This window comes from Leptonotus elevatus, chromosome 8, assembly GCF_054856555.1.
Source record: "Leptonotus elevatus isolate MCC_2025b chromosome 8, RoL_Lele_1.0, whole genome shotgun sequence".
Lineage (NCBI taxonomy): Eukaryota > Metazoa > Chordata > Actinopteri > Syngnathiformes > Syngnathidae > Leptonotus > Leptonotus elevatus.
In genome coordinates, this window is record NC_141246.1 from 8,974,785 (window position 1) to 9,002,568 (window position 27,784).

The 27,784-nt window shown below is 40.4% G+C and overlaps 3 protein-coding genes and 1 long non-coding RNA gene across 9 annotated transcripts in view; 2 read left to right on the top strand and 2 right to left on the bottom strand.

Moving 5' to 3' along the window:
- Positions 1-15,263, bottom strand: part of pkn1a (protein kinase N1a) — a 32,373-nt gene extending 17,110 nt beyond the window's left edge. Inside the window, exons 1-2 of one of the 2 annotated variants that reach the window (XM_086083070.1) lie at positions 14,914-15,263; positions 14,629-14,781 (exon numbers count right to left, since the gene is read on the bottom strand). In XM_086083070.1, the coding sequence (XP_085939196.1) occupies positions 14,629-14,649 (21 nt within the window). In that variant the 5' untranslated portion in view covers positions 14,650-14,781; positions 14,914-15,263. Of the gene's footprint in view, positions 1-14,628 lie in introns of both variants that reach the window. The other variant, XM_086083069.1, reaches the window with a different exon arrangement.
- A 1,190-nt stretch (positions 15,264-16,453) lies between these two features.
- On the top strand, positions 16,454-20,355 carry LOC147169631 (UPF0575 protein C19orf67 homolog). 2 transcript variants are annotated; one of them, XM_086082267.1, is made up of 8 exons: positions 16,454-16,535; positions 16,754-16,862; positions 17,246-17,384; positions 17,467-17,590; positions 17,780-17,889; positions 18,028-18,213; positions 18,299-18,436; positions 19,773-20,355. In XM_086082267.1, the coding sequence occupies exons 2-8, from the start codon at positions 16,787-16,789 to the stop codon at positions 19,912-19,914; spliced, it is 915 nt and encodes a 304-aa protein (XP_085938393.1). In that variant the 5' UTR covers positions 16,454-16,535; positions 16,754-16,786; the 3' UTR covers positions 19,915-20,355. The 2 variants fall into 2 exon arrangements, with proteins under 2 accessions (XP_085938393.1, XP_085938394.1); XM_086082268.1 differs by having other exon boundaries at positions 16,461-16,582.
- LOC147169632 (uncharacterized) lies at positions 18,818-26,343 on the bottom strand. The gene is made up of 3 exons (XR_015095779.1): positions 26,121-26,343; positions 25,114-25,222; positions 18,818-19,942 (listed from the first exon to the last, which is right to left on the bottom strand). It is a non-coding gene; the product is annotated as an uncharacterized LOC147169632 (long non-coding RNA).
- Positions 21,442-27,711, top strand: LOC147169633 (UPF0575 protein C19orf67 homolog). 4 transcript variants are annotated; one of them, XM_086082269.1, is made up of 8 exons: positions 21,442-21,536; positions 21,677-21,804; positions 23,958-24,070; positions 24,219-24,326; positions 25,107-25,216; positions 26,151-26,336; positions 26,439-26,576; positions 26,982-27,711. In XM_086082269.1, exons 3-8 carry the CDS (start codon positions 23,984-23,986, stop codon positions 27,136-27,138), a joined length of 786 nt encoding a protein of 261 aa, XP_085938395.1. In that variant the 5' UTR covers positions 21,442-21,536; positions 21,677-21,804; positions 23,958-23,983; the 3' UTR covers positions 27,139-27,711. The 4 variants fall into 4 exon arrangements, with proteins under 4 accessions (XP_085938395.1, XP_085938398.1, XP_085938396.1 ...); XM_086082270.1 differs by having other exon boundaries at positions 21,497-21,804; XM_086082271.1 differs by lacking the exons at positions 21,442-21,536; positions 21,677-21,804 and adding an exon at positions 22,153-22,303.
- The last annotated feature ends 73 nt before the right edge of the window (positions 27,712-27,784 follow it).

Consider the following 27,784-nt stretch of genomic DNA (forward strand, 5'->3'; position numbering starts at 1 on the left):
TTCATGCATGTGTGAGATCAGATCCCACTCAATGAATGCTTCTCGGCTGCATGTGACGTCCTGTAATTGACTGATAGTCCACCTTGGTCAAATAGGACGGAGTCTGCCTAAATGAGCTAGTATTGAATAGCAAAGGGGGGTAGTAGTTATGGTCATCTCCCATCCGTGAGGTTTTGGGTTCAATCCTCTCCCCTGGTGACCATGTCTACAATGGTGTAGTCAATAGGTGTCAAACTCCGGTCCTCGAGGGCCGCGGACCTGCCGGTTTTTGGAGGCTTCCCTCTTCCAACACAAGCTGATTCCAATCAGCAGGATTGTCATCAGGCTTATGCAGAGCTTGCTGATGAGCTGATCATATATCAGCTGTGTTGGAGAACGGAAACATCCAACACCTGCAGGACTGCGGCTCTCCAGGACCGGAGTTTGACACCTATGCTGTAGTCCATCAAAGTCATCTGCAATTGACCGGCAACCAGTCAAAGGTGTCAGCTGTGACTGTGCAGCAAGGCATCCGCAGGGTTGTCCACGTATATCAGCTGTGATTGCCAGTTGACCGATGCAAGATGTATTCTGGACCAGAAACCACTTCAGGGTCTAGTGTGTGTCATCTGAGAATGAATGAGGTTATGTAGACGGTCGTGTCTAAATGGCAGCAACCTGTCGGAGCGCCATCAATTCACACCCAACTAGTTTGTTGCCTAAATGCGCTGCTACATGAACTGGAAGTAAACGGTTTGTTTTCCAGTTTCTGGAAGGACTAGCCACTTGGTTAATATGAAAACATGAAACCAAGTTGTTGTTTTTTTTGTATGCAGCCACTGTCCCCTACTGCCACGCAAGACATTTAGAAGCAATCTGTGGGGGAGAAAACAAACCTGCACAGAATGTCAAGCTAAATGACTGCAAGGCGTAAATGCAGCGAGAGGGAATAACTAGGACCTCCCGAAAGAGACGAAACGGGAATGGATAGGCATTTGACACTACATTCCCCTGACTTACTGCAGGAAAAAATTTGAAATGATGTCTTCTCTAAAGCATGTAAACAAATAGTAAGTTGTCAGAAAAAGGACTTTGCTGGCATTGGGAAGCTGCGGTTTGTCCAGCAGACAAGCAGAACTGTGGCGAGTCAGGCAACGCCGGTCAAACAAAGAGAGAGCATGACGGGGACAGGAAGAGAGGGAGGAGAGAGGGATGAGGCCCCGCCAAGAGGGTCACGGGGTGGAAGCACACACATGAGACAAATAAGCACAAGGGGAGGAAGAGATAGAGAAGGTTGCCGACTTGCCTAGACTTGAAATGAATCAACAAGTGCGGCAGTCAGGTGTTGCTGATGCTAAAGTGATTGTATGTTGTTGTTGTTGTTTTTTTAAATCTAACGCCCACGCTTTTCTTAGACTTAAAGCTAGAAAAACTTGCCACATGTTGTCTTTGTGCACAATGTACCCGCAACAACGCTATATACACTGTACATAGTGTCGTGGGGTGTGGCTTCCAAAGATCAGTTCCACCCTGGGACTGGTCATGGCAGGCTTATTTGAACAAAAAACAAAATGTGTTTTGGCCCAAATGTGCAACATTCTTGTGGTACTGTACATAAAAAAAGGCCTCGGGTGATGTGAATCTCAGGTCTATCGAGTCATTCTGGAGAGATGTCTTTCCAAGATTGGTCTCATGACCCAAAACAAACAGCATCCTGGGACAGTAATCCAGATGTAACCCCCCCCTTGTGATTGGCCGACAACTAATCAATGGAAATGGTACCAGTCAGGTGTCGCTAATGTTTACGTGTTATTGGGCTGACAAAATATCTGGAATTCTGTTTACAGCGAGTCCAAGGTGGGAATGTAAGCGGAATGTAATGAATTTTTCAGTTTTTGTGAGGGCTTTGGCAAATTCTTACCTTGGATTTATGAGAAGGACACTTTACCAAAGAATGTGCACAAGTGTTAACGCTGATTTCTGTAACTTCACAGGCTATTTGTGTATCAGGACAACTGCTTGATAGGACGCTAAAACTAGTCAAGATAAGGGGGTTAGATAGTTATAAATGGAGGACTTTGTGGTTAATGATCATAAATAGATGGAGAAAAATCATGACTAGGAAATAAGAGATAGGGGGTTATTTTTCTTTAGTGTGCAAATGTTAGAACTAAGTTCGGATTAGTGAGGCCGAATTGAATGGTGATTGTTCTGACAGCTCTCGGCTATGCCTGGAGACGAGCGGCACCGCGAAAGGCAGCAATATCAACTCCAAGAGCTGGAAACGGGTCGGCACAGCTGATTAGCCTGCAGCACTGATATGATGTCAGCTCAGCTTTGTGTCACTCCCGGTGGAAAGGAGAATGGAATCGCTGCTCAATGTGAGGTCGAACAGACTTCTACCTTGAATCCAAACAATTGGTGAGTGAAATGTGACTGATCGCTTTTGCATGTTCGCGCCGCGTCATACAAGGGAAACATCTGCAGGCATTCCAAAGAATTCTGAGTAGTGACGCCAGGTAAGATGGCGGTAAATAAGCGGAGGGAGGGAGTTAAGGAATCAGGGAATCGGAGCGGTTCAAGAAAGTGAAGACAGCAGGCCATTACCAGTATTCAAATGTAGGACATTATAAGGTCGGGCTCCCATTTGCAGCTGTAACAGCTCTTAAACTACAACAGCATTCATGTGGATTAAGACCGTCTTTAAAAAACATTTGTTGAGGGGTCGGCGTAAATCTTTTTAGAAATACAAATGCCAATCTTGACTTTGTTATGTCTTAAAGCATGTTTATTGAACAATTTTGTTTGACTTTTCAAAATGCAGAAGTTTGATCGGCAATTAAGACATCCTTTTAAATTTACAATACCATAGCTGTCTATAGTTTTCTCTTTTCTACAGTAAATATTTTTTTCCCAAATTTAAAAAAACAACCTGAAATTTTTAACTTTCACATTTCTTTGTTTTAATGTCGAACAAAAACAAATGGTTCAGAAGGTTCCCAGGATCAACAGCATCTCTTGTAAAGATAACTGAAAATTGAAATAAATAGTTCCCTGAGATTATAAAATGGTTTTAGATGTACTTTTTATTGGACGTCAGATTTTTTTTAAAAGGCCAATACCGATATTCGTCAAAATGCCCAATATCGGCATAATCGGTCCATCCCTAACCTGGAGAAGCCCCACACAGTCGAAAGAAATTTTTAACATCTTCAAAAGTTGATGACAAGAATAACTGTTTGCGACCAGAAAAAAATTATGCAAATGTCTTTGCAACTTCAACAAACACTGACAAAAAAACAACATCCGCTACCTACGCACTTTGCCGCTTAATGAGATATGAGCTTATGGGGGTATCCACGGTACTTTAAAGGGAAGATAGCAGTTCTGCAATAAACCTGAATCAGATGACACCCAATGTTGTGTTTTCTTTCAAGCAAACAAGTCTCTAGCTCCTGCCTATGTCTTTTTCCCTACTGAGGCAGAACCGAGACAGCGGGGAGCACAGGGAGAAAAGACGTCGCCCCTCCCCATGAGAGGACAAAAGAGCAGCCAGCAAAAATGAAGGACATGGACAGCCTGGGAGAAAAGACAGGTGGTAGTAGAAAAGATAGAGAGAAAATCAGGAAAGGAGGGTGTGAGCGCCAGAAGCCAGTGACAGATAAAAGGCCATGTGAGAGGCCGCTGCCGGCAGTACTGACAAACATCACACAGGCGGAAAGACCACCAAACAGACCTCATGAAAAGCCGATTCAAGGCTATACATGACATCAACGCCGAGATTCCCGGCAGGCTTCTGTTACGTCGCGAAACGTTTCATGGCTCGTTTCCTTTCCGTGCGACTCTCCATTACACATCACAATCGTAGCATTGTCCTGAAATGAATAAAAACGGACTTGTGGCGTTGGCCTGCAGACATGCTGCGGCCTTGCAGCGAGTCACGCTCGATGTGCTGGAGAGCAGGAGTGTGCGCGTGATGAAGAACCAGTCTCGTCTAGTCATACACGTGTAAGAGGAGATACTGAAATGTAGCAAGATCCCAACTTGAGGATATGCCCAATGCTGTTTTACACAACTCCACGAAACATAATTGAAAAACAATGAAAAAGTAACAAAGATCAAAACAATTATGGCAGCAAAATAAGCACTTGAGTCTTGTGCTTTGCCAAGGAATATATTTTTTTTTTAAGGCTGTTTGCATTGGACTGCAGAAGCTTCTGATTTTTTGATGCTCAACAACCAACCGTCAGCAACAAGTGCAGATGGAGACAGACAACAGTATATTGCACATGCTTGTAAATCCAGCACGTAGAACAAGCCAGAAGAGCAACCAGGAGAATGTGTTGGGTAGGTTTCAGCGTTTTCAGGTTAGTGTTCCATCCATATCAGTCAGGCCCTAATCAAGTGCACATGTGGACGGAGGCCAGAATTGGAGTTACTGTTAAACAGCAAGCATCAGCATTTTGAATCAATTTCTAACAAACGGTATTCTCACTTAATGAAGGACATGATGTGATGTTATGATGCAAACTTAATGATGTATTTAATCAATACTTCTCAGTAAGATAACAGCTGTAGTAAATGTTCAGTACTTTGTCAAATTGTGTCTGCCTTTTAACTCATTCAATGCCACTGATGGCTATAGACGTCAAAAATTGATTTAAACAATTTCTATTAGTTTCACATTTTTTTTCCACTTTTGCTAACAAGAGTATGAAAACCTATTTTTGTTGTTGTAAATTTAGAACAGATATAAAATTTGTTTACTAGTGAAGTCATGTGATTAATTACAATTAAACATTTTAATCGCCTGTCGGGCCTAATTTAAATAAATAAATAAAAATAAGGGCCGTTGAATCGTAATTAATCGCATGATAATTTTATATCTGTTATAAATGTACAATAAAAAAAATCTACGTTTTCATAAAAAAATTAATGAAATATATTTTTTTTTAACTAAGAAATAGTTCACATGAATTTTTGACGTCTATAGTCGTCAATGGCAGTGAATGAGTTAATGTTGCAGTCGATGAGCATGTTAATAAGAAAAACAAAAAAACACCACACTCAAAAAGACACCTGGTTGTTTTGTCAGTAAGTATATTTTACCCAGTTCACAGAATAGTCATCTACGGAGCCCATGTGAACTCTCATGCTAACAAAGCACGGAAGCATGAAAACTCCCTCTCAGAGGAATTAAAGTGTGGACTGTGGAGTCTTCCACATGTTAGAAAAAAACGTCACTGCTCGGTATTCAAGATGTCAGAGATGGTGCTCACGATGTCATGTGCATCCATGTCTACTTAAGACAAATAAACCACTTCCTAAAATGTACACCTGTTTTTCTCGTCAGAAATAAAACTGATAGTAACTGGAATGATTTCGGTTTATGGGAGATATGGTTTACACAGACATTGAAGAGTTACGTGCTGAGCCCATTAGAACTCAGATGCTAACAAAAACAGCAACACCAAAGCATGATGTAAGCAGTCTCCTAGATTATTTGAAGTGTGAGTGCTTGCTGTAAATAGGTTCCCAGAACAAATTAGATTTAAATGCATGCATATAGACAAAGGCTCCCCTGCTCCTTCGGCAGTTGAGTATATGAACACTAAGGGTGGGAACCTTTGAATGTCTCACGATTTGATTCGATTCCGATTGTTGGGCCTGCGATTCGATTCAGAATCGATTAAGAGCGATTTTTTTAAATTCAAAATGATTTAAATCACAATGATTCAATCTATAGATGTGCAAGGAATTGTAATGATCTACTCCAGTCTGACTCGCTAATGCTAATTAGCGCGCTACTTGCGACACTTTTATCACTCAAAAGAACGGCTCCACGCTGAAAAAAAACAAAATTTTATTGGAATAACTTGATTGTGACTTGTTCCTTCTACTCTCTAATGTGGCTACAACTTAACAGTGTATTAGACCGCGTGGAGCCACACTACCCCTCAGTGGCCAAACCGGGTACAACATGAACAGCGCTCCTAATAAAGGCACACACAGACAAAGGCAAGACAGTATAAAATAATTTAAATAAAAAAGATTTTGGGACATCTAAAATCTATTCTGAATCGTACTAAATGAGAATCGCGATTCTTATGCGAATCGATTTTTTGGCACACCCCTAATGAACACCCCGGGCCACTATTTGCAAAAATGCGGTATTTGTAATGAGGAATTTGTTTCAACAAATTACAGGTGCAACAATTGATCAATTATTTGGCATCTAATCAATTATCAATTTAATTGATAATGGATTAATTGTTTAGAGACCTTGCTTAAACTAATTTATCTTCTGGTTGTTCTTTCAAATTATAAATACATTTTTGGTAGTTGAATAATGACTAATGTTAATCATGATTTCCATATCAATTAAAATAATCGTGATTATTGTTTTTTTCTTCTGTCAGTGACGGTCCACTCCAACCCATAAAAGCATTGCTGACAGTCACACAGTGTGTCACTTGAGTTATGTAATTATTTAACACAACCCACCTTGGCAAGCATTTTCACTCGGACGAGTTTGTCTTGCCGGTCCGGTCATGCGTGTCTTAATACAACCGTGTGACTCTCCTTTTTGCCATTTACAATTCCTCACCCACATATCATGCGTAATCTGACCCGCTGATGTTGCCAAATGTGGTCATTCTTTCTATTAACATTGAGCGTGTGAGTGAAAATGTGAGGTAAGATCCTCGCGGGATTTCGCTTCATGGATGTGTCAAAGACCAGCGGAGCGGGCTCGTGCAGTGCATGTGTGTGTTGACAACATGTGTCATTACAGAGCCAGGTGCACCAAATAATACAATGCATCCTGTGTGTGTCTCTGTGCACAGATAAAAACGGCAACAAAAACACAAAATGCAGATGCTTTTGTGGAAGGCTTAACATGCATCATCTTAACTGTTAAATCCCCGAAAAGCATTCATGTTTAATTCCGATAAAAGCATGCAGCTTTGCCCTACAAAAGATGATCATTTCATTATCGTCCATTTTCTTTGTGGCTGTTCTGTCTAGACAGCACTGATGCGGAACAAGGGGACAGAGCCCACCCAGCACAGCTGGAAGAGGCAGGACAGCTGTTGCATTCACCACAGTTGAAAGCACTTGTTCCTTTCTTGACGAGTATTTTTTTTTTATATGTCACTGCAGACGAATGATACGATTGTGAGACGCAGGTTTATAATTTGATGGGATGATCTCGGGTTATGTGAACTATTTAGGGTTGATTGAGTAACGGTTGCTTAGCGGAAGCGGCAGTTTAATTCAATAAAAAGGTCAAGTGTTTCAGTCCATTACCTAAAAGCCAGGCATCATTTGACAGCAAATATTCTGTTAATCGTCTCATGAATTTTTAAAATATTTTTGGGGGATTGTTAATATTTCAGTTTCGACAAGGCATCCATAAATGGTACAGAGAATATACAGGAAAATAAAGGAATAAGCACTGATGAGGAGGGGAGGTCAGTGTTTTTGGTCGCCAAACCACAACCAGCCTCATTTTAGCTACCAAAAACATTCGCACCTCACCAAACTGCAAAAAGTATTGAAAGTATTTCCACTTCAGTGTTTCCTCCGATTCTTTATAGGCCCGGCTGCTCCGCTACAAGGCACTTGTTTTGATAAGCATAGCTAGATAGATGAAAAATGCTTGTGCATTACATTACAGCTGTTGTAAAAGTGACCAAGCTAAAATAAATACAATTAAAATTAACCCCCGAAAGCTCATTTATAAAATAAGCTGACAGATGAAAATTTTTCGCTATATGTAATCATTTTTAGTTCGTTTTTTAAAGCTAATTATTATTATTTTTAATTAAAACACTCATTTCATTCAATTTATTTAGGAAAGGGTTATTTTTGTTCACCTTCATGAATTCTGGTCAACGCACACAATGATGCTGCGGCCCGGATCTAAACACACTTGGACATCCGTGCTTTACAGGGACGCACGTAGAAACCTGATGCTTGTAAACAACCAGGTGTGCGTGTGTGGTCGGGTCATCGGGTATACATAAATCAGCTATGAGCTCATCCTGCTGACGGCTGTTTCCGTGACAGCCCCCCCCCACCCCTCCCCCCCTCCAGGTAAGGCAGCAGCAAAAGAGCGGCACTAATTCTTCCCTAAGCTATATGTTTGACAAACAGGCGTGAGTGCTGAATCTGGAGGTGGAAATGTGACAACAAAGAATGTTGACCAATGTGTGTCTCTACAGTACATCACGTGATGTATTTAGTTGCACCTGAACGCACCATATCGAAAGAGGACGCTACATGCTCTAGCTACAAAAAAAATCACCGTAATTGGAGCCAGACTAAGGGCATATTTGCAAAACATCCTAAATAGATACGGTACCATTATGTGTACGGCCAATAACTTCACCGTTCTTTTTGTAAAAACGTCATTGACATGCCAGGCCTGACTATTTTTGTACATCTGTGTAAAAGAGGCTACAATTTATTTCTTGGGATCAGGGACAATGCAATTATTTCAATCTATCGTTCCAAAGCCATTGTGTTTACCAGTGTGTCCTCAGTGTAACTTGATGTGCACGCACACACACACACAGTTGAGACGAGGGACTGTTTGCGGGGACTTTTCCTTAACCCAATTATATAAGTCACACCCTTACACGCAAACATGCGCAACTGACATACATAAAGACTGAACGTATTTTCTGTATATTCCAAATGTGAATATGTTCAACAATTTGGTAAAGGACCCATATTTAGCCTGCAAGTGTTGTTTGTAGGCCCAACGGCCCTTTTTTTCTTTTAATTATCCCCCAGCAGACGACAGCTCTTGAGGTTCAACTCAAATGGGAAAACAAGGGATGGCTTTAGGGGGAGGGAGGCGGGTTCAAGGGGGAAGGCAACAGCTGTAGTTTGGAGAGAAGGGAGGAGAGTGAGCGGCAGAAAACAGGGAGGGCGTACGATAACAAGGGCAACATAGTGGAGCACTTGATTCAAATCGAGTCATACAGACGGCAGTTTGGTGGAGAATGTTTCTGCAAAAGACACGTTGAAATATTGAATGTAAAATCTTTCATTCGCGTGTTATTCAACTGCTGTGCAAACACCGCCTTGTTTATGTCAACAAGCCTCGACTTTCCAGTTTCCCTTTCGGGATAATAGACAAAGATAAACCGCCAGCAGCTGCTGCAACGTGATGTCGTTTGCTCTCGTCGCCGCGCGGCGTTGTGCCGCATTTTGGCCCAAAAACAGGTGGCAGGAATTGGATTTGGTGCTTGGCAATCTCCGCTACGTTTAATTCATAATTCATTGCACATCGAAGGAAACAACTCATCATCCTTCTTCTCATTGTTTGATCTTTAACATCTTGACTGGAATTCTACCTGCCGTTTTCCAATTGTTCCTCCTTAGTGAGCGGGAATACTCAAAACAAGGTCATCGAGTTGACTTCTGATTTGCTTGTCAAGTTTCAAAACTTTTTGGGTTGATTGAACAACTAAAAAGAACCAATCAAACTTTACAGCAATTTTCATACATAAAATGCTACTCAAAGTGCTACGCAATTAAAACTTCCAAAACACAACATTAAAAAAAGAGGGCCTGACTGATATTTGGCAGAATAAAATATTGGCCAATAATGGGTTGGGCCCTATTTATCATTGCATTTTCCTTCTTACAATTTCTGGTAGCCTTCTGGGGTGGAATAATACATAAATAAATTAATTAATTAGATTTTTTTTTAAAGCCCAACAAAATGCTCAACACAGGCTTGCAATCATTTGGTCTTGGGATTAAAAAAAAGGAGAATTGTCCCCCCCTCTCCATTTAAATATATCCACAGACTATTTTTCATTTTTGAAAAGCAAGCACTTCCTGGACTTCACTTGTCACTGTCACTTGTTGGCTTGCACCAGTAAACCCACAACATAACCCAGCTAAAAATAGCAAAACCAAACTTCTCTGAAAAGGGGGAAGTACACTCTGTGACTTTTAGAACAAAAAAAAGCACAATTGGTATTTCAAGTAAATGCGGGCTTAGCCCAAAATTGCAAACATTTTTGAAAATTGATGCTATTACGATTGTAGACAGCATTAGGGACTGCTGTTAGGCATGTCTGCCAGTTCTGAGGTTTAGTATTCAAATCTTGGCTTTGACCTTCCTGTGTGGAGTTTGGATGTCCTCCTTGTGCTTGTGCGGGTTTTCTCCGGGTACCACAGCTTCCTCCCACAATCCAAAATCATAAATATGAGTTTGTTTAAGATTCCAAGTTACATTATCCTAATTCCTCATTAAACCATGGATATTGATGACAAAACACAGTGATGTGCAGGCGGTATTGATGAAAATGCACATTTTAAAGTCCATCCTTAATGATGTTTATATTCAAGTGTGACATCATCTTAAAAATGAATATAGAAATATAGCTGTGAGATTTCTCACAAGCCTCACTATGGCATTTTAATTTGACTACTTTCAGGATTACATTTAATGGCTCAACATTGTTGCATGACAAAAGCTACTTTCCACCAAGATGCACGTGCACTCACATTAGCAACTGAGCTTTGTGTTTGTCGAGTCAGCTCTAGGAAAGCGTGCCTCGTTTATCCTGTTAAGGCGGCCCATTGTTTTGTTCAAGATTTTTTTTTTTACCAGCCAGCCAGCCCCCTGCTGGGGGGGGGGGGGGGTAAAACAATGGTGTGAGTAAGAAGATGAACAAGTAAAGTCAAGAAACGGCCCTTGTTCGCTGTTTCTTTTGCCAGCGTCCTGGCAAAGAGAGGGTCGACGTTTAAACAGCATGACAGCAATGGCGCTGGGATCGATGCATGTGGCCCTGGGCGCTGCCATAATGAGGGAGGGTCAAGGGTCAAAGTATGTCAGGGTGCAAGGCTGCTGGTGTTGACATGTCAGGCCTGGCCCCACGTGAGGGTGAAAATGAGCAACTACTGCTGTTTTATGAAAATGAATGAAAGACTCATTGGGGATATTGGGAGATATTTTCACCTGCATTTAGACGAGGACTAAAAAAAATACTCCAATACTTCCATCAGATTACTACGGCCTCACACAAAACAAAACGGGGTTCACTGGCCAAGGGTGTCGGTAGGGTAACATTTGATGCGCAAACATTGTTGAATGAGAGCTTCCGAACATCAACAGTCAACTAACTGTAAGGGGGTGCTTGATGAGGCTACGGGTTCGGTTGGTCGGCTGGTGAGGGTGTGGTCGCCAAACCGCCTCAGTCAAAGGATTGTGGGGAAATGAACTGGCAGTGAACTGAATGTGATGGAGGTTGCGGGTGTCAGACAATAAGTGCTATTGTACTGCTGAGGCTGCAGAGCGCTGCCGGCATCGGCACAATACCCTTTAGACACTCTACCCTCTGCCCTTGGGTCCGAGGCCATGTGAGCCTCAGATGACCCCCCCGCCCCTCATCAAACTAATGCTGTGGAAACATACCTATGAGATCCAAGTCATTTAAGTAGTAAATTATTTTGAGGGCTAGACAATACAAAGTATGTACTCGTCATTTCCAGGATTTGAGGAAGCGATGTTGTGCTTCAGAAAAAGATATTGTTGAGAAATGACATCACACGATTGGAAGTACACGGTCCTGTTTGACTGGATATCTGCCACTGGAATGAATGGGAATGTGATCTGTGTATGTCTTGAGGTGCTTAACTGTTACTTGAAGCTTTTGCTGTGGATTCGGCATGCATGTCTGCCTGCAGGGTGATAAGGTCAGAAAAAAAAAGAAAACAACAGCGAGCATATCTATCTACTTATGTCATGGTATGCCCTTGTAAGGAGTACTCCAGTGCATTCCCCAGAGGATTCTAAATCTGTGCGAACATCGACATGCGTAAACATTACACGCGAGACAAAACGGCCACAGACGCACAACGTAATGTACTCGTTGGCATTCTTGTCTCCCCTCGAATATTTTATGAGGAAGGGGGGACTTCTACTGAGAGGTGTTTAATAGTGTCTTCGTGTGGGCCAAACGGATAACACGCCATGGGAAGATTGCAGTCAAGGAGGGTTTGAAACAAAAAAACTCAAATACAAAACTGTGTAATAATACCCGAATAAGATATATCAAACTGTTTAGAGTTGCACACAGACGGTATTTCTAAAGTGCAGTAGATACAGGATTTGTCCTTTTATGTATTGCTGAACAATAAAGTGCAGCTAGGTTGCCCTGCCAATGGCATAACAAAATTGTAGTTCTAAAATGGAAATCTGAAAAAAAAAACATTGAAGCAAACGCCACAAGAAGTAGCTCTTTTTGAAAACGTGTATCTTTCCTTTTTCACAAACAGCACTTCAGCTAGATAAAAATGGATCCCTGAAACATTTATCAAGGAGGTTTGTGCTCTACTATGTGTTTGTTTAGTGTTTTATTGACTATAAAATCAAACGTGGTCTTAAAGGAGAAGTCAACCCCCAAAATGTCTTGACAATAATATGTTCTATGTTAGCCCCACTAATCTAAATAAGGTATTCTGGTTAATATTGCGTTAGTGGAATATGAGTGAAGCAGAAAAATACAGCAGTTTTTATCAATATCAGAATTTCCAATTTCCAAAAATGTGTGAGCTGTGAGACCTGAGCAACTGTGACGTCATCTTAAGTCGACAGCAAGTGGCAAAATGGCCGCCCCCTGAGATGGATAAAAACGGCTGGATTTTGCTGCATAGCACATATTCCACAAATGTAATATTAATCACAATGTCATGTTTAGACTAGTGAGGTCACATACAACATATCATTGTCAAGAAATGTTTAAGGTTGACTTCCCCTTTAAAGAGTGACAACACAAAATGACGCACGGTCCTTTTTATCTAAATTCCGTCATCAGTTGTCATCTATTGCACCTTCATAGTGAATTGGTTCTAAACCGGTTGGTAGACCAAGATGCTGAACGGATGTATCCGTTAGACATATTTTTCCAACACAGGTTGTTTTCAATAGACCAAGTGTAATGGAACAACTACATCCATGCCGGAACTCTTCTGTCTGGCCTAGAGACACCGCGGCGTCAAAGCAAAGCCTTAGGACCGCTTCAAGTGGAAAAGTCACCCGACGTGAAGCTTTTAAAAGCAGTCTGATAACAGCCTAGCACGTCAGCAGCATAATTAAACTCAGACCGTCTCATTTTTACTACCTGCCGCTGCCCATGCTCGACTCATGAGCTCCGGATGCTAATAAAAACAAAGAAAGCCCTCACTGGCTCCTGTGGATGAACTGGCCCCACCTCCCAAGTTGTGGATGCATACTCGACCATGATTTGATGAATCTGACAATCGCGTTGGCCTTAGTAGACCATAACTAGAATTCCTTTTTTCTCTTCAAGTCTTATTCATGCCTATCACACGATGTTCAAGCCTGCCAACAAACGCCAATGAAAACAATCGCTCAACAAAATGTGAGATTATTTTATTTCATGGAGCACAAACGGACTCTATTCTTTGGTTGACTCATCACTACTATAATCCTGAATTGGCTACATTCTACCTGGATAATGCAATGCTAACGTGTTGTTGTTTTTTTGCTCCTACCATCACCATGCAAAACATCCAGGGACACTACACTTGCTATGCAAAGATGACTGAACCCTGTGGGATCTGCATCCAAGTCCCCAACACGGAGGTGTCCCACAGTCAATTATTAATAAGAAATAAGATATCCATTTCCAATCAACGGAGTGCCTGGGGGTTCCTCAGGACACTGTTCTAGAGCCACAAGAGATCCCTAATACTGTACGAGGTTTTAAATCAAATTTAAGTTGCGCAATGCAACATTTATCAAGCACCGGTAGGGATCACTTTGGTCAATGAGTGGACTAACATTCAAAATGTGTGGAACATTGATTTTTCTCCCCCCCCCCCCCCCCCCCCCAATTGGAACTCTTACTTCTGGAACATGTGTCAATGCTCTTTTTCCAGTTATGAGTTATTCTGGAGCCCCCCCCCCCCCCCAATAGATCATTTTTGATCACATAATGTTGTTTTATTGAGTTTGTCCGCCATCTTGGCAGTTGACTACAACTTCTCTTATCAAACGCTAACTTAGTCTCTCTTTTTTTTTTATTACAGCTATACAAACGTATATATGGGTGACATGATGTATGATGAATGGTACGTTGCATACAATATGTTAACACCAATGCTTATGTTGGTTTTCTTTATGTGGAAGCACAGCAATAAAAGATGTGCATACATAGAGAACAGGGTTACATATCACCCTCCTAAAACAGTGGCTTCAATCGTTTTTCAAAAAAGAAAAAAAAGGAAACAAATAAGACTGAATATACGATATATTTTTTTAAAGAATTTCATTACAGGGGCAGAATTGAATATTGTGTTGAAGGAGGTCAGTTGTCAACTTGTCCTCATAACAAGTTTACTACATAGCCTACCTTAGCAGAATTTGCAAGATGTTTTTATTTTTAACGGCATGCAAATTAATCTAAAACGCATTCCATAATTTCCCCCCAAAAAAGCCAATATTTCACAAAATTCTGCCAGAGTGTATAAACTAATATGCACAACTGTATAGAAACGACTAGACTTGTACAAGGGAGTGGTTGATACAAGGAGCACCACCGGAAAACGAAAAGGGCTGCATGCTGAGTGAAACACGGCAATTCAAAAAAGTCAACTTACTTGTATTGAGTCGTTGGCCATCGCGGTGCCTGTCGCCGTGTCCCTGCCGGACAACCTGTGCTCATGTGGGGCTTATCCTCCCCACCCCACGCCAACCAGTTCCGAGACAATGGCACACAATGATGGATGTTGTCTCAACTTTGTCCGAACAGCCTGTTGACACAAAGGCGGTCAAGAGGTAATCCTCGCCTGGGTGTGGACCCACCCTGTCGGTTATTTCCTTGAGCTTCTCCTTGTCTCACGTTGTAATTTAAAAAAATAATATGTATAGTTGTACACTACTACCGAACGTGGTCGCTGCCTTTACGTCTCGTGGTCAATCATCCAATCCGAGCAGGGGGACATCCACAATGGCAGCTTACAACAATGAACCCCGCATAAAAAAGAAAGCCCCCCACACGGCGGCGCTTCCGTCTCGTCCCAGCCGCTCAAAAAGTCACATCCGCAGGCGAGTTGTGAGTGAAAATATCGGCAGAAACAGGAGCTTCTTCTTCCTCGCTTTGGTCGAGCACCGCCGGTAACATCCGCGAAGCCCGAAACACACCTCGCTCGCTGCCTGCCTCGCTCTCTTCCTGGCATCACGTGACACCCATGACGCCGCCTGTCAGCCCGAGCGTGCGCGTGCCCGCGAACACGCGGCGCGTTTTACAACGAGAACACGCGGCGAGTCGCTCGCTCGCATCACGGCGAAACACTCAAATTGTAGGACGTGTGCGTGTTTCTCTTACCGAGAACCAGGCCGAGCTAGTGTGCGGGCGCGCACGACCCCGGCACAAAACGGCCATTCAGTGTTGGATGGCACGCGCAGCGGGAGCGCAGCCGGATGTGTCACGTGACTTGCCGGCTGCGTGGTTGTCAAGGCAACCGTAACCTGTGATGTGATGCAACTGTTGAATAAATTAACAACATTTTAAGTGTAATATACGTTACCTTAAATAATTTGTTTAGCAACATAATATAACATAAAAAATGATTTGCAACTGTTCAGACTATCATTTTCATTCTAAATCCACTCTCCAATACTTGTGTTGCTAACTTAATTAAAGATATTCTTTATTTTAAATACTAGTGTAATAAGAGGCATTTTAGTCATTTGGTAAAACTATATAATATCCTACTTTATAAAAAAACAACAACACAATAATAAAATAATAAAATAAAATGTATGGAATGTGCATCATGACTTAATGCTGCAATCAGATAGTTGCTTCATTGTGCTTCTCCTTCTAGTGTGCCCGCTTTGGCCACTAGGAGGTAGTACACTACTGTACAGTTATGTACACGCAATCAAAGAAGAATAGACTTCTATTACTACTATAAGTGAATCGGTAAGATGCTGTAATATTGGTAATTTTTTAGTAGAGAATAGAAGCATAAATATGCCTGAGTATATTATCTGTCTAAATGTGTTGCTCTACTGTTTGTGTGCAATTATGCAAAAATGCTTCTTCCTGGATGCCAATATACTCAGAAATAAGACAAACAAAACTATACATGTTTTTGCAAGCGAATTGGTATTTAATTTTATTCTTAATATTGTGACAGTACCAGTAAGTAAAAAATATATATATATACTTGGCAAGTATACTATTATGCAAATTATCCCACAAAATACTTATGTATACACATCATATATTAAAAGTAACACACTTTTGTTATAACCAGCATATTCATTTTACAACGTGAAAAATGAAACTGTTATATTACATTAACATTTGTAGTCACGGTCCTGCTGTAATTATACTTACAGTTTAAGAAATTTTACAGCAAAAAAAGTTTATTCTATTTCATTTTTGTTTGTTTTTCTAATTTGGGGGTTCACTACCTTTGAACTTTCACCCTCGTTGTTAGACTCCACAGCAGCAAGCATCGATTTCTTCGTAGAAATAGCATCAGCAGCATTTTAGGTCATTTCATTATTGTTGTAATTCGACGATAGACAAATAGACGTCATGTATGTAGTTGTTAATCATTTTTATTAATTTGGTCACTTTTGGTCGCGTCTTCGAACTTTACATGAGTGCCATTAGCTGTTAGCTTACCATTAGCATTGCGCAAGAGGCCGCGTTACCTCCTCATTCTCGTTAAATTACTCATAATATTGCTTCTTCTTCTTTTTTACCAGACACTCGAGGCGATTTGGAAAAACGTGACAAGAATGTCAGCGAACATGACAGACGCCGAGGATGAACCTCGACCAGAAGAGTCTGTGCGAGTACCAGAGGGGATCTGCGGTGAATGGGCGACCACCTTGGATGTCACACGGGACAATCGGCATTTTTTCCACACTCATTTACTAACAATTGTTTCTTTGAGTCACTTATCGGCAGCCTTGTAACCCTCCGAGAGTAGTGACACAACACAAATAGATGGAATTTAAGATGCAATGTTTGACATTAATTAGAAGTGTTCATATTTGAACACAGATCGACTTTTACTTGTTACAAAAAAAAGAGTGTTTTGATAGATATCCTTGGGACTAATCATTTAAATGGTTTTTGACTGTTGTGAAAGATTTAACACATTATTGGACCCGTGTTTAATGCATACATAGTTAATATAGTCGACACAGAGCCATTGCAGACTTAATTCAATGGCAATAAAAACTTCATTTCAGAGGCTCTGGCGCCCCCGAGTGGCCATCCATCGTCAAGCTGCTCCGTGCCAGTTAGGAGGCTCAAGTGGAACCTCCGGTCCATGAAGAAGAAGGTCAAGTATTCCTTCAGCGAAGCCACGGAAATAAACCGTGGCAGACGGTAAGGTGTTTTGTTCGGATAAACTATACATGCAAAAAAAGAGAGAATAGAATCAGTCTATATATTATGTGTTCTATTGCAGTAAGACAAAAAAAGAAAGAGGACTTTGCTTTGTAATGCTGCGAAGTTTCATCCACATATGTCAGCCTTACATTAGCTTCCTGGAATCCACAGCTAGAACCAAGATGTTGCCCAGTGATATCAGGGTACGCACTCAATCTTGGTAACTGTCGCATGACGAAGTATTCTTTTGCCGCATGCCATTCATAATATTATAAGGCCTGTTTTGACAATATTAGTTATTGTTATGTTGTTAATGTTAGTTATGAGTTGCAGTGTGGACATGTTTACTGTTTGCATTCAATATACAGTACATACTCTGTGTGTGTGTGTAGCGTGTGCAGCTGTTGGAGTTCTCTCAGCAGATGTGTGACACATTGGAACGTATGGTGCTGAGCTATGCCAGCTGCAAACTCCTCACGTTGGACGAGACCGATCCTGACAAGTAAACACGCACACACAAACAAACTGCATCACTTTGCGAGTGGCGGGCGTTAACTGTCAAGAAATGTTGGTTTAATTCAAATTTGTTAAACCTAAGGTTTGGAAGTGATCGATAAGTATTCTCTTGCGGTCTCCCCAGTATGTCTCACTTCTGCATCGGCTGCATAGAGCTGGACCGACTGAGAATGAGAGTGACCGCGTTCCGCTACTGTAAACCCACACCGTACTTGGCAATTATTAACACCGGCGTGTTCAAGCGCATGCGCTGGAACGTGGAGAGACTCGATGGCGCAAACGATGGGGCGAACAAACCCGAGCCAACGTAGTAAGTCTTATTTTCAGATTTTTTCCTTGCGTTTTGGCTTGACCCCCCCCCCCCTAAAAGCTGCTTTCTCCCCCCCCCCCCCCAGCTATTACCTGTGCTATGAGGATATTCCCAATATGCAAGCAGATGGTGACAAATCAGATTCCACAGTGATGAGGATGTGGTCCATCGGTAAATGGGTGCAGGTGAAGCCTGACCCCAACACGGAAGACATCTTAGACTGGTAAAATGAACCGTAGTTGTTTTCATTGATTCTCATATGTGAATACAACATGAAAAGTGCAATCAAACCAAAAATGGATGAAACACGTTGAGGGAGTATACACCTGTGTCTCAACTAATTGACTTCGCGATAAACATTCAGTTCCTCCTTAAATTTTATTGCCAATTAAGCCATATGTACTGAGCAACCAGGACAAAGGTGTGTTTTGCTTTCCTGTCCCGATATTTATTATTTATTTTTGTTTTCCTCCCTCACTTTTCAGAAAAAAATGCCCCGATATTTTTTCTTTTTATAAGGGGTGTCAAAATTAGTGCATTCATTTAAAGTTTCTTTAACGCCACAATTTTTTTTTTATAAGCACGATTAATGACCACCCCTCACTTGGAAAGCCTGTACTGGGGGAATTCCAGTCGCAACACAGCAGACACGTCCATCACAAAATTTAGCTGTAATAAATGTAATAATAATGCATATATTTGTGGAGACTGGGGTCAAGTTGTATTTTACAATTTTAAAAATGCAGAAGTTACTTCATGTTAAAGATTAGATAGCTCTTATTATGAAAAGAGAAATGCACTGAGCTGTCACCAATGTCTTACAAATGCAATTATGCCATCTAGTGGCAAAAAAATGACAACACAATATCACACGTTTTTTTAAAGTACAGTACATCTTTTTAATTTGAACTCAATTTTATGAATTATTATGACATTACTGATTCAATGACTTAAAGGTGCAATTTGTTTCCACTTTCATGTTAACAGTATGAAAAAGTAGGAAAAAAATGATTGTTCATTTAGAACAGATATCAAATTTGAGATTAATCGTGAGTTATATTGAAGTCATGCGATTAACTCATTCACTGCCATTGACATTGTTAACAAGAGTATGAAAACAGATTAATTCAAATTAAAAAAATTAATCGCCTGACTCCCTGAATTTTGTATATATATATTTTTTAATTCATTCACTGCCATTGACGGCTATAAATGTCAAAAATTCATTTGAACTATTTCTATTAGTTTAACCTTTTTTTTCCTTCACTTTTTTAAGAGTATGTGAACCTAGATTTTTATTTTATTTTGTACATTTAGAACAGATATAAAAATTTTGATTAAGTGAGTTAGAGAAGTCATGCGATTAATTACAATTTAAAATTAATTGCCTGACACACTGAATTTAAAGAAATATATTTTTTAATGAATTTATGGCAGTGAATGAGTTAATTACGATAAAAAAATGTAATCGCCTGACACACCTAATTTTTATCTATTATTATTTATCTTCTTTTTTTTTTCTCGAGCATCTGACTGACTTGTGCATGTGCTTGCGTCAGGGTGCTGTGTGACGTCCCACAGGGCGCCTTCCAGAAGCTGCTGTTGGTGGGCAAACAAGAGCCGTCCAGCCGCAGTGCCACCGAGCACCTGCTGGGGGTGCTCACGTCCCAGGAGGGCAGCTCATCTCAGTCACTTCAGTGAGATTCGGAGGGTTGAGGGCGATGTTGTTCTGTTGGAAATGTTTGACCAGGGCCACATATTAAGCACAAGCAGGATTTCAGGGTCATGTGAGAGGGTCAATATAACCTCTCTCGCCGTAAGCTGAGCTTGTTTTGTTATACTGGCCCCCGTTAAGGTCACAAGGTTGTTCCTACCTCATGTCTGAATATTAGTGTTGAAAATGCCATTTTCTCTTTTAAGTGTGTGGCTTTAAAAGATTGACATTTTGCACTGTTCGCCTTCTAGAAATAATTAGCATTGCCACATACAGGTATGTGCGTGTTCATGGTGCTCAGTGTTTGATATTATGGTCATTTTAAAAAGCAGTTTGTAAAAGTTTCATATATTTTAGAGTTCAACTTTTGTATTTTTGTAAAAAAAAAATGTTGCAGAGTTCTTATTAAAACATTTATTTACATTATACTTTGCCTTGAAATGATTACAAAATGGAGTATTTTTGTTGTTGTTGTCAATGCACATGCACAAGTACAGAGCAATGAAATTTCACCTAATAGGCTCAATCCGTCCAAGAAACGCGAACAATGACCAAACAGAGGGACAGGATGGAAAGGCCTGTCGATACTCACTAAAAAGCAAAGAAAGGGGGAAGGAGAGACAAGGCTAGCCAATCGGCTTCGAATTTCCTGCCCTCTGATGTGAAGTAATGTGCGCGTTGTGTACGTGAAGAAGAGAAAATGCAGTTTCATTTTGCAGCCACAGGTGGCAGTAGCGATTCGAAATTCAGTGAGCTAGTTAAATTCAGCATCAATGCGGACTGGTAATGAATTAAAACTTTGATAAGGTACTGAGTGGTAAAAGGTAAAATATATTAATTTGATGGTTCTGACCAAGCCATTTCAAAATAAAATATTGCCCACGGGTTAATAAAATTTATAACACATATTTTGATGCATTAAGAATGTATCAACATCAAGAGATCAACTGAAACACAAGGTATCAAAACAAAAGTCTGACAACAGAACAATTAAGCTGAATTGAGTTTTACAATTTTGAGTTTAAAAAAAGCACAAGCCGATATGCATTCTGCATGCACATCCACGCTTTAGTGCACTGGCAGTGAAGAGGAGTTTTAGATTTGATTGATAACCTTGAATCAAAGACGGAAGAGAAATTAGCAGAATTATGAGTGAAAATGTTCAGCATATCAACATTTTTATTTCCATTCAACAATACATTTTTTGTCTAATACCGTTCCGGTGGCGTCTCCAAGCTTGTTCACTTGAGCCTTTCTAAAAAGAACTTGTAGGACCCCCTTGTTTTTTTGAGATATTTCTCTCTCTCCCTGAAATATCATCACTAGAAAGCCCAGTGACATCATTTTATATTCATCTCATCATATGCATCTTGTGACATCAGTGACTTCATAAACAACAAGCCTTGTGACATAATTGTTCAAACATTCATCACAAGAAATGACCAAAAGATGGGATGAATACAAAAATAAAGGAATAGTCTACACTACTGCAGACAATCATACATAAATGACAAAAGAACACCAAACAATAATAAAAGATAACATTATATAAAATAACAATTTGATGCGCAATTTGTGTAAACCACGTCTCGGTGGTCCACTAGATGATGTGAGTTTTTTTGCATTTCATCACAACGTGCACAGTGGATGTGGATAAACTTGTTCAATGCAAAAAGAGAAGATCTTAAAAAAAAAAAATAAAAAAAAAAGGTCTCTTTCATATTGGATATGTGGCACGTGTCTTCATAGGAGGCCTTTGATGATTTGCTTTGAAGAACTGCACACCGGCGCGCGCACAACTTTAAAACTTGACCACATTCGCGGCACTCTTCTACATTGATCCCAATTTGCGAAGACAGTTTTCATTGTACTTACCGGTAAGTTAAAACAATTTTTTATTACTATTTAGCAGACATAGCAACAGATCTGTATCAAAACCTACTTTTTATTTATTTATTTATAACTCTACTTTGCAATACATTTCAAAACAATTCCCTTGCATGTCAAAAGGTCATTAATAGATTCATTCAGATTTGGCGAGAAAAGCATTCTAACATATAAAGATTGTAGTATATTGAAAAAAATGTGTGTTATAATGGCAGTCCGAGGTTTGCAATTATTATTATTGTGGGGGAAAATTCCGCCCATTATCCTTTACTGGACCATGAAAAAAAAAAAGGCAATATGAAAAAGGACCGCTTACTTAAGGATACATATCAAGTCATCGCTCTGTTGGTGGTGTTGATGTCATAGATCTTTGATGATATTTGACAAAGAACGAAAGAGCTTATTATCTTTCAATACACACTTGCATAGTTCCAAATCCCTCAGTTCCACTGAAGGAAGGCTGCGGAGATCAGTAGAGAGACGCTACTGGTATGTAATAACCTATTAGATGCTGTCAAACCCGTGTCTTGTTCTGCTGGTTAATGCTAACAATTAGAATATACAGCATCAAGAAAGATCTTGTACGCTTCCAGATGTCGTAGATAGGGATGTGCGAATAGAATATAATAAACATGAAATAAGTCAATGTATTTAATTGATGTTGTTTTAATTCACAAGATATTTTCTGTTTGCAGTATGTTTCGCTTACTTTGCATTAGCAAAAATATGACAGTACTAGTATTAAGTTGTAAAATAATTGCTTGTGCAGCTATGTTTGTGTGTGTAGGAATTATTATAACTACCATTAGGGGTCTTAAAAAAAGAAGAAGATCACAGTAGTACAGTGTTCTCAAAACGTGGTATGCTAAAGATGTACATCTGCATTTAATCTTTGTTTTTAAACATTTATTTAGCACCATTTTTTTTTTTAACATCACATGCAAACGTAATTTGCTAACTTGCGATCCAGTAAGGAGCAGGTAACCTAGACCAGGGTTTGCTAACCTTTTATGAGCCACGGTACGTAAAAAAAATATATAATAATCACACGACTGTCACAAAAAGTACATTTGAGACCTTCAGTCTGGACATGCGTGATGTGACCAAATCAATCGCATAATTATGGAAGCGTATTGCTGCCACACCAAGAAAGAAAAAAAACAAGAGCCATATCACGTAACATAACATGATAAATAACATGAAACTTTATCATGTAAAAACGGGAAAAATCACTTTGAAGCAGCAGTAGCAGAAGAACGGCGCGATTTGATTTAAGTTCTAGTTCATGCTTGGTTTAAGGCATGGCGAGACTTTACAATTGCTAAGCACGGTTGATGGCGTTGTAATAAGTACGCGTACTCTCAGACGGAATTTAAAGTGCATGGGACTGTACAGGAGGACGAATCAGTCGGACCCGCCGGAGGTAGCGCCATTCATCCTGGATCAGCTGGAGGGGCACGGACGGCTCCACGGCCACAAGCTACACCTTCTCCATTGCGCACAAGCCGGTTATGTTGTGACCCAGAGTACTGCGAGACCCCCGTGGTATTGAGCAAAGGCGGAGAAATCGCCTCATCCCGACGTTAACCCCGGGCCTAATTTTATGTGGCACGTCGACTCGCACGACAAACTAAAGCCTTTCGGTATATGCATCAATGATAACTTATCAAATTTTCATGTTTTAACATAATATTTATCATGTTAAAATGACATGATCATTTTAACGCACTTCACAATCAATATCTATCTCCTAACATGACAAAAATAAAAAATAAACTTAATAAAATACATCACACAGACACTTTTTTTTTTTTACAAATCTAAAATCCATTCTCCTCTCTTTGCTCCTCAGAGCTAGTTAACTGCGTTAGCTAATCAAAGCTAGCCCTAGCTAGGGGGGCTACGCTCATATGAACCCCCCCCATCTTTTTCTGAGTTGAAAGAAGCATGCCAGCTTCGCTGTTGGCTGACATATCTTCACAATGTATTGTTTCTTGGAAAGCTTGCTAGTAAAAGTGGATAATTTGAGCTAGCTCCAATTGCTCACACACACACACGCTATTAGCAGTTAGCCACAACACCCTGTAAAGACCTCCTACTTAAAAAAAAGTTTGACTTTATTTAATTTTATTTTTGTAAATAGACACGGTAAGAAAGATCCTTCTGAGAATGTCAGCAAATGATACCGAAGCGATGACGGTCAACCTTCTGCCCGGACAGTCGGCCCAAGTGCAACATAGGGTCAGCCGGTCAGCGGTGAGTGGGCATCTCGATTAGAAAACCAGTTGGATGTCAAGATGTTTGCATTTGTCCCGAAGTCTCACAAGAGGCCGTTTCTACGATTGCATGTGGTTACATTGTCAGCGCCAACTGCACTGACCTGTCGAAATGACTTCATTTGCAGCCACCGGGACTCGAGGTTGCCGCAGTGAGGAGTTTCGCCTACGCTTGCCAACCATACTTTAACTTTCTGGAAGGCACAGCTAGAACCATGCAGCTGCCCCCTGACATGGTACAAAGCTCAATATTTGTACTTTTATGTATTTTGAAGACTCTATATCAGGCATTTTTTTACCCTTACCCATTAGTATAAATAATTTAAGATGGATGACACTAATCATGTTAATGATCCCTGACAAATCTCAACAATTATTTGACAAAAGGTAGGAAACTAATATCGTTATGTCATACTTTATTTCTATAAATCTCTGTGTTTATGTTTTCAAATGTTTAATCACAATTCTCTATAACTGGTGAACTATTTTTTTTACAACAGGCAAGCTCCTCATTTGGTGCTTCGGGGCAACCTTGTGTCAACCCCCAACATTGGGTTGTTGTGTTTTCTTACATGGGATTCATTTGCATCCCAAAAAGTTGGGTCGGTCCCTGGGTTGTTTTTAGAGTGATAGATTATCACATTTATTGGGTTATTTACGCAACCCAAAATGTTTGCTCAAATAAATAATCCATCACTCTAAAACCAGTTGGGTCAAAAATAACCCAGGTACTGGCCAACATTTTTGGGTTATTTATGCAACCCAAAAAATTGGGTCAAATTAATAACCCATCACTCTAAAAAGAGTTGGGTCAAAAACAACCCAAGACTGACCCAACTGTTTTTAAAGTGATCGAGTTGGAATGGCAAACATACAGTTCCATGTCCTTACTCACTGATCACAGCAACTTCAGCAAGTATCTAAACTACAGTATAACAAATGTAACTTTACATAACAATAATAATACCTTTTGACATTTTTTGTGTGTGTGTGTGTGTGTGTGCGTATGCATGCAGTACGTACAACTGATGGAGTTCTCGCAGCAGATGTGTGACACATTGGAACATCTGGTGCTGACCTTCGCCAACAATAGTCTCCTCACTTTGGACGAGTCCGAGCCTGACAAGTACGCCTGCGCGCACAAACACTGTCAATTACATTTACTGTATGTATACAAAAATGTGATTCAACAGAAAAAAATTAATTACAGTGGCACCTACTAATTAACACGCCATCTGTTCTGTGAAGCCAGTTCTCATTTTTCCCCATAAGAAATAATGTAAATTATTGACTGGCACCATGATAAAAGAAGTATTAATTATATAAGCAAAGTTTTAAGAAGCATTTCAACATTCTTAAACTGTGATAAACGTCCAAAAAGTTGTTCACTGCTTCATAATACTGTAAAACCAAAGTGCAGAAGTGACCGCAGCTCAGATTGCGTAATCCCTCACAAAAAGCAGCAACAGCACCATCTATTGGTAAAATGACTGTACAACAACACAGGAGACTTTTGGCAAGGGCCTGTTGTCTCTGCACATCTCGAATATATTTTCGGACACTTGTACAGTGAACTAGTCAGGCTGATCAATGTACTTGTTTTTGTGTGTTACATATTTAGTTACCCTGGTCGCATTAAACAGCAGATAAAGTATGAGGTGAGGTAGACAGTATTCTACCTCCACACTAGTTTCTCCTGACTGCAGTATGGCAGTCGGACTGTAGAGGGCGTACGAGAGCACACTGGTTCACATTGGACATTTGTTGCCATCCCATTCTTCTTCTACGGAGACACGTAGCTAGCTAGCTAGCTTTCCTAGTTCCTTGGTAAGAAACTCCTGGAAAACTTGGCAACTTTTTGACTGAAAATTATTTGATCCACTTGATTTTACCACTTGCACTTAATGTCAGAAACGCCAGTCTGGTTGCATAGCTCCTAAATGTGTAAATGTGACATGAATCACTCACCATACGCATGGGTAGCAACGGCTATGTGTATGTTTGTAGTAAAAAAAATAATAAACACCTACTAGTAGCCGTTTCTCCTCTCTTGCCCCCAGCCTGTCTCACTTCTACATCGGCCGCATAGTTTTGGAGCAGCTGAGGCTGAGCGTGACCGCGTTCCGCTACTGCAAGCCCACGCCGTACCTGGCCAGAGTCAACACCGGTGTGTTCAAGCGCATGCGCTGGAACGTCAAGCGACTCAATGGAACAAAAGATGGAAGGAGCAAGCCTGAGACAGACTAGTGAGTCTTATTTTTATCACCCCATTTCACTTTTTTTTTTTTTATTCCAAAAGCTACTCTCTTTTTTTTTTTAACTCCTAAAGCTTCTTTTTTTTTGCCCAGCTACTTCCTGTGCTACGAGGATATCCCCAACTTGCACACGGATGGTGACAACTCAGAATCCAAATCGGTGCGGATGTGGTCCATTGGTCAGTGGGTGCAAGTGAAGCCTGACCCCAACACGGAGACCATTTATGACTGGTAATATAGTGGGTATTAAAAGTCTGATCAATTGGGAAAAATAATAAAATATTTGAGATGTGGTTGCAAACGTGTGCACACCCTATAACTAGGAATGTGGCTGTGTTAAAAAAAGAACCAATTACATTTAAGCTTATGTTAAATTAAAGTCAACAAACCTGCCACTTTCTTTTAAGTGTCTATGATTAACTTCAAGATGTTCTAGTGGGCTTTACCTGACCCCCCCCCCCCCCCCCCCCCCTTTAACTGTTATACGAGAGTGTGGAAAGAAGTTAAAACCTTAAAATAATCCTTTCAAAGTAAAATTATATACTCTCCTGCAACATCAGCATCCAGAAAGAGATCCTTTTTTTTCTTTCTTCACGTATTGTAACTTGAGACACCATATTGTATTTGTTGCTTCAGGGTGCAATGTGAAGTTCCCGAGGGCGCCTTTGAGAAGCTGCTGTTTATGGGCAGCCAAGAGCCATCAAGCTGCACGGCCACGGAACACCTGCTGCAGCTGCTCATGTCATCAGTCATCTCAGTTAGGAGCTCGTCCGGGGTTCACAGGACTGTATAGTGCTTTTGTAAAGAAGGAAAAGTTTGAACCAAGGGTTCATGTTCATTACATGCAATTTTTAGGGCGGTGTGATAGGAGCTTGGGAGTCAATCATGTCATGTGTTCACCAATTTGTTCAAGATATTCAAACTGGAAAATGCAAGCTTCTGTAGAAATGGCATGCGGATGTGCTGAAATTCTGCGTACTCGTAATTATTGAAATGTTCAAAGTCAGATGTGGAAGAATGTAAAATGTCTTTATTTGGGAATTTTATAGGGGAGTGTTGGAATTGTACTGTGAAAAATATGGAATTTGAAGTGGGTGGGTATACCTGGTACAGTATGTAGAAAATATTACTTTGGAATCAGCCAAGAAATGTTGGCGGAAGGAGTCACGTAAAGAGACCGACTGACTCCACAAATATGCTGTGATCGTATACAATTAATTGCAATAAGAATATAAAATAAGTAAAGGTTTGGACCAGAGGCTTATTTATTTTATTACAAGCAGGATTCCAAGGTGGTGTGGAATGTAAACGGCACTTTGTCTTTTAGCGAGTTTGGCAAAAATAAAAATAGCATTTTATTCCCGTTTTCACTTTGGTCTCAATTTCCTCTTTGAATTTGTCATATGGAGGAAGGAAGATTGTAAATTAATATTTCCATG